This window comes from Silene latifolia, chromosome 3 (genome assembly GCF_048544455.1).
Source record: "Silene latifolia isolate original U9 population chromosome 3, ASM4854445v1, whole genome shotgun sequence".
NCBI classification, from domain to species: domain Eukaryota; kingdom Viridiplantae; phylum Streptophyta; class Magnoliopsida; order Caryophyllales; family Caryophyllaceae; genus Silene; species Silene latifolia.
In genome coordinates this window covers 60101183-60108335 of record NC_133528.1, presented here as the reverse complement: position 1 = coordinate 60108335, position 7153 = coordinate 60101183, and the positions used below count along the sequence as shown (strand labels likewise).

Here is a 7153-nt window from a genome sequence, read left to right as displayed (position 1 = left end):
TCTATTAGCCCACCACATAAGATCAGCTGCCATAGGAAAGCTGCACCCAGTGATCTGCTGCATAGCCAACATCACACGTCTGCTGTACTGGCAATCAAAGAAAAGATGAGCCAAGGACTCATCAGCTTGACCACATAAAAGACAAAGAGCATCAACATCCATCCCATATGTTAACACTTATCCACGTATTTATAGCTTCATGTGCCACTAACCATCCCATGAACTGATGCTTAGGGAGTGCCCAACTGTTCCACACAACCTTACTCCAGCAAGCAGGTGGACTAGCATTCCTGAGCCACTCATAGCAACCACTAGGAGTGTACCCCGTGGGTTGAACCACCCACACCCCATCCACAAAGCCCTGAGCTAAGTCCTGCTTAACCTTACAAATCCTTCTCCAAACCCAGCTGGAGTTAGTTGAAGGACTGTACTCAAACCAGTCCCTCCCTCTGAGATAATTACATTGTACCCACTGTACCCAAATGGAGTCTCTTTTCTCTGCAATCCAGTTCACCAGACGACCCACCATTGCTTTGTTCCACACCTCCTGATCCTTCAGACCTAATCCTCCTTCTTCCTTAGGCTTGCATATTTTGTCCCAAGCCACTAAAGGAACCCTCCTATATTCTGTACCATTTTCCCATAGAAAGTTTCTATAAATGGCTTCTATGTTCTTAATGATGCCCTTGGGAAGGACAAACATCGAGGCCCAGTAAGAGTGCAGGGTATTTAGGACTGATTTGATCAACACAAGCCTGCCTGCATAAGAGAACTTTCTTGCTCCATAGTTATGAATCCTTGCACAAATTTTCTCAATGAGACAAGCACAGTCAGAGATCTTAAGTCGTGTAGTTTGGATAGGCATACCCAAGTATTTAAATGGGAGAACACCTTCGATAAAGCCCGATATCTTTAAGATATCGGTCTTAATGTGATCGAGCACTCCTCTAAAGTAAGCATTGGACTTAGCAGGACTAATTTTGAGGCCGATGCTTTTGAGAAGGTGGAGAAGGACTGTAAAAGCAGACATCATAGAGGTAATGTCACCTTTCTTGAACAACAACACATCATCAAGAAACATCGGGCGGCAATCTTTGATTTTTGCACATTGGATGGAAATGAAAGTCATACTTGGTAGCTGCATATTTCAAGGTTCTGGTTAGGTACTCCATACATAGGGTAAAGAGGAGGGGGGGAGAGTGGATCCCCTTGTCTAAGCCCCCTCTTGCCCTGAAAGAAGCCAAACATATCCCCATTGAGAGATAATGAGAAAGAGGCAGTGGTCACACACTGCATGATCATGCTATGGAAGCCATTGGGAACTTTCAAAGATCCTCGATGAATCGCTCCACAAATTGCCATTCCACTGTATCATATGCCTTCTGCAAGTCAATTTTAAATAAGCATCTAGGTGAGGCATTTGATCTCTCATATAACCTTATAAGATCTTGGCATATTAATATATTCTCCTGAATACTCCTGTTTTGAATGAAAGCACCCTGATTCTGGTCCACAATATTTGGTAGCACAACTGCAAGCCTATTACATAGCAATTTAGAGATGATCTTGTACACAACATTGCAACATGCTATAGGCCTGAACTGAGTAACATTCTGAGGTCTCTCACACTTTGGTATCAAGGTGAGGGTGGTGGCATTGATTTGTGTCAATAATCTCTTCTGAGTGAAGAAATCCTGAACTGCTCCAATCACTTCTCCCCCTACCTCTCCCCATGCATCCTTAAAAAACTTACTCGTGTACCCGTCTGGTCCAGGTGATTTAATATCAGGTATACTGAACAATGCATCCCTTATCTCCTTACCACTGACAGGTCTCATCAAGGATGCACAATCATCTGAGCTGCACACAGGTCCCTGCTCAATTATCCTTTTATGAACCTTGCTAATAGTCTGACTGGTGCCAAGCAGTCCTTCATAATAGTCCAGGAATGCAGCTTGAATTTGATCAGGGGTATCACATACCCTCCCAGCAGTATCCTCAATACTAAAAACCTTGTTCCTATGGTTTCTCTGCTTGAGCAATCCATGAAAGAAGGCACTATTTGAGTCCCCATCCTGTACCCATTTATGCTTTGCCTTTTGAGCTAGATAGCTATCTCTAGCAGCAGATAGCTCTTTCAGACTGGCAGTAGCTTCTGATTCAAGAGCTCTCTTCTGCATATCAGATGGATCTTTACCTAGCTGCTCTTGCAACTCCTCTATCTGCTTCTGTTTAATATCAGCTGCTTGTTCAATGTCACTAAATTTCTCCCTGTTCAATTGCTTTAATGCAGGTTTCAGCAGCTTCAATTTCTTAACAAGCTTAAACATTGGAGTCCCATCTACTCTAGACTGCCAAGTATTTCTCACAATAGGAATGAACTCCTTGGATCCACCCCACATATTGAAATACTTGAAGCATTTCTTGCCCTGCACCTGCTTGTTACTACTCACAATACAAGGAGTATGATCATACAAACCTTCTGGAAGAAAGTGGGCATATAAGTCTTTCAGATGATCACACCAATCCTTATTGATCAACACCCTATCCAATCTGCTATATATCCTCTCCTCAGGCTGTTGCTTGTTATTCCAAGTATATAGGGCACCAGTAGCTGCTATGTCCAGGACACCACAGTCAGCTACACAGTCCCTAAATGGCTCCATTTCAGAATGAGGTACATTTCCACCAACTCTCTCATGTGCTGCCAACACACAATTGAAATCACCTGCTATAGCCCATGGTCCAACAATGTTCCCTGCAATTCTCCTCAAGTGTCCCAAAAGAGGAGCTCTATCATTGACACCATTGAAGGCATACACCATAGTCAGATAGAAAACAGTCTTGCTCACTAAGGATTCTACCTTCATATGGATGAATTGGGCATTGTATTCCAGAAAATGGACCCTAAAAGATCTAGGCTGCCAAAGAATCCAAATCCTTCCTCCATTATGATACCCACTATTAGTATATATACTCCAATTATTAAAATTATTTACAACTTTATGAAAAGCTTTGCTCTTTATTTTTGTTTCTAGTAAGCCAAAGAGACCTACTCCTTTATTTTGCAAAAAGAAATTAATAGCCTTCTGTTTACCAACTCTATTCATTCCCATAACATTCCAGAACCCTATACTATCCATTAGACAAAATAAGAGGGTTACCACTACCATTTCCAGCTGCACCAGCTTTACCAGGTGACCTCAATACCTCTTTGTATGAATGTGCACCAAAAGTCTCCCTACTATACCCATTCTTCTCATTCTCCTGCTCACTGTCTCCCCTTCTTAGTAACACCAATCTCTTGACTGGGGTCTTAGGCAGCTTGGAAGGAGAGGTAATAACCTTGCTAGGAATCACTTGCATTTCTGATGTTGTGATCGTATGATTGGCATTCTTCACAACTGGTCTCCATACCTTCTTAGTCACTTTCTTCTCCTTAACCAATTTGTCTTTCCTACACTGTTCCTGATCATGCCCCATACCTTGGCATTTCAAACATTTGATAGGCTTCCACTCATATTCAATGTCAACTTGATTTACTAACCCATGCTCATCCTTGAATGCGATTTTGGCTGGCAATTCCTGATCAACTACCAACTCTACCATGACCCGAGCAAACCCCAGTCTGGTTCTTTCCTCAGTAGCTGTGTCATTCTTGACATATTTACCTACAATGCCTGCAATTTTTGGTAACCCCTTGCCCCAGAATTTCAGAGGCAGCCTGTGCAATCGTATCCACGCAGGAACACATTTCACATCCTCTTTGGTCATCTCCATGTCTCTCTCTCATGCTTTCACAATCATTGGTTTGTTATCAAAAAGATAGTGTCCTGATGCAAGGACCTTCTCTTTCATTTCCATCGTTTTAAACCTAACCAGGAATATCCCATTGGGCAGAAAAGAAATCTTGTCTATATTATACCTCGTCCAAATTCTCCTTATGAAACCTTCAACTATATCCCATGGTGGGTTGGCTCCCAAGATAAAACAAACAACAGTCTGCTGCCAATACTCTATTTCATCTGCAACATCCTCCTGTTCCAACTGCAACATCTCCTCACTCCCTGTTTCAGGGACAATTTCTAGAGTAGCAATACTCTGTTCTTCAGTCTCCTTGTCCTCCTCGCTCACATTAATTTCGTCCTCATCTTCTTCTTCTTGTTCAGATTCAGTATCAGTCTCTACTACAAGCTTTGTTATCCCTACAACTTCATGGATGTTCTTTGTTTTCCCTTCCATCTCGACATTAGGTCCATTCATCACATTGGTAGGGCTTTCTGAAACCTCCTGTTCTTCTACTAGTTCCTCTGAATTCTTCACCTCAGACGTTGGGGGGATGCTCCTCCCACGTAGAGTCATCTCTCTTTGTCTCTGTTGAATTGATTTCCTGGCCATGGCACAGCATCAATGGCGGCATAGCATGCCGTGCATGGCTTCTCTCAAGGTTTTTCTTTTTTTTCTCTCTAGGGTTTTTTTCTCAAGACGGTATAACATATGTTATTTCATTAAATGTTACTCCTCCGTCCTAGTGAATAATTTACACTTGCTTTATTTTTCTCTCACAAAATAAAGCTAGTATAAACAGATGGAGTATTATTTTATGATATTAATATACAATTAAGTTAAGTGTAAAATGTAATACATCCAAGTATTTCTCTTTACTTCTTCATTAAACTTATATAAAAACTTGAAAAAAAAAACTCTCATTTTCATCTTCTTTGATCAAGCAACAATGGAGGATCCCTCTTTTCCAACAGACCCACATGATAATTCCAAGTAATTTTCCTTCTTTTTAATTCAATCTTTATGAGAAAAACTTTAGAGAGATAAGACAATAGGCGATTCTTTTTTTCTTTTGAAGCACATGGCTCAAGCAAAAAATCGACAAAAAATTAACAAAAAATATTATAAAAATCAGATTGATAATTCAACTAAAGAGCAAGCAATAATGGATTCTGCGGAGGTTGATTTCACTATTGATACTAATGAAGCAAGTTCTAGTAGGGTTAATAGTCTGGATCTGGGATCGATATTGGAGGAACCGGAGGGAGAATGGCACTCTGTGGAACGCATGCGAATGAACAATGGTAAGCAACCTATCTCAACTCCTACTCCATTACTTCAATTATGTAATGAAGATGTGTGTGCGGAGATTGAATATTGGTCCACTGCGATTTATGGATTTGTGTTAGGAGCCAACCCACCATGGGAGGTCCTTAATGGTTTTATTAAGAGGGTATGGGTAAACCATAAGGTGGATAAGATCTCCTTCTTACCTAATGGCATACTTGTGGTGCATTTTGAAATGATGGAATGTCGAAATTTGGTACTAGCTAAGGGACATTACCTCTTTGATAACAAGCCAGTGATTCTCAAACCTTGGAATCCTAATGTGCGGTTTTTGAAAGAGAGAGTGAAGGTTGTTCCCACCTGGATTCGCTTACCTGGGCTTGACCTAAAATTTTGGAGGGAGAAGTGTTTGATGAAGTTATATGGCCCAGTTGGTTCTATTATTAGGCTAAATAGCGCCACTAAGGACAAGACACAGTTAGGATATGCTTGTGTCCTGATTAAGATGGAAATGAATCAGTAGTTTCCTCAAGAGATTAGATTTATGGATGAGAAGGGTCAGGAGGTGAAGGTTATGGTTGAATATGAGTGGAAACCTGTTCTGTGTACAGCCTGTAAGGGTTATGGTCGCTCAGCTGAAGCTTGCAGGAAGAAGGATGGAGTGGTACCTAGGAAAGTGTGAAGACCTGTCCAACAGAGGCAACTTGCCCCTAAGGTTCACTCTGTCCCACAGCCTAAGGCTCCACAGGTGAGTAAAAACCCTGGTTATGTGCCTGTGATTACTACTCCTATGGAAGCTCAGACTCCTACTGTCACTTTACCTATTGTGAAGGACACTCCTGTACTAATTGGGGGTGTGAGGAGAAGCATCATAGAGTTTACCCTTGCTAGAATCATTTCCAAAATAATCAGGCATTTAGGGGAGGGGAGGGGAGGGGGGGGTGGAGCATAGTGTGTCTCTGCTTGATAGGAGTAACTCCTTTCTAGATGGTCTTAACAGAACCATTCAAACTGCTGCAAAGAAGGGAGGGAATGGTGCCAGCTCCTCCAAATCCCTTGATCATGGTTAGCCTTGGGTTCTGGAATGTTAGAGAGTTAAATAGTCCAACAAAACAGAAAGATGTGAAATGGTTTTTGCATTAGCATGCTGTTGAATTATTTGGCCTTCTAGAAATTAAATTAAAACCTAAGTCCCTTACTACTATCTATAATAATATTTGTTATGGGTGGAGTATTACCACAAACAGTAATTACCATAAGGAAGGTAGAGTATGGATTGTGTGGACTTCTAGTATGTTCCAAATTATTAATATTGAGTATGACCCTTAGTTTATTCATATATATATGTGAATGAATTGAGTTCTAACTTTTTTTTTTTTTTTTTTTTTTTGTGTGACCATGGTTTATGCCTTTAATAAAGTAGAGGAGAGATTACCTCTTTGGGATAGCCTGAAACTTTTTGCTAGTAATGTGAATTGTGCCTGGATGGTGTGTGGGGATTTTAATAATGTCTTGAGGCCTAATGAGAGATTAGGTAGTAGTGTCACCGATGCAGAGACTAAGGATTTCAAAGAGTGTCTTGATGTTTGTGGACTAATGGAGATGAGTGCCAGAGATGCTTTTTTCACATGGAATAACAAGCATGAAAGCAACACTAGAGTCTTCAGTAGGTTGGATAGATGTGTAATTAATGATGAGTGGCTATTATTATATCCCGACTCTACTGCAAATTTTCTTCCTGAGGGTAACTTTGACCACAATCCTTGTGTTATTGATACCACTATGGAGGGGAATAGAGGGAAGTCACAATTCAGATACTTCAATATGTGGAGCTTTGCTCCTGAATTCCATATGACTGTGTAAACATGTTGGATGACCCCCATCCAGGGTGTTAAGATGTTCAAAGTTGTTAAAAAATTGAAATTGTTAAAAATGGATTTGAAGAATCTCAATAGGTTACTCTTCTCTGATATTGAGAATAGTGCTGAGGTTGCCTATGCATTGATGATTGAGTTATAAAAGAGATTGATTCTGGACCCTGGTAATAGAAGTTATATGGATGAGGAGTTAGAAGCTGCCA

The 7153-nt window shown here is 40.8% G+C and overlaps 1 protein-coding gene across 1 annotated transcript; it reads left to right on the top strand.

Moving 5' to 3' along the window:
* Nucleotides 1-6471: 6471 nt before the first annotated feature.
* Nucleotides 6472-6936, top strand: LOC141649122 (uncharacterized). Its single transcript, XM_074457820.1, has one exon. The coding sequence runs from the start codon at nt 6472-6474 to the stop codon at nt 6934-6936; it is 465 nt and encodes a 154-aa protein (XP_074313921.1).
* The last annotated feature ends 217 nt before the right edge of the window (nt 6937-7153 follow it).

Excerpts from the sequence above, each read along its gene's own strand:
- LOC141649122 (XM_074457820.1), top strand. The coding sequence starts at position 6,472 with ATGGTTTATGCCTTTAATAAAGTAGAGGAGAGATTACCTCTTTGGGAT.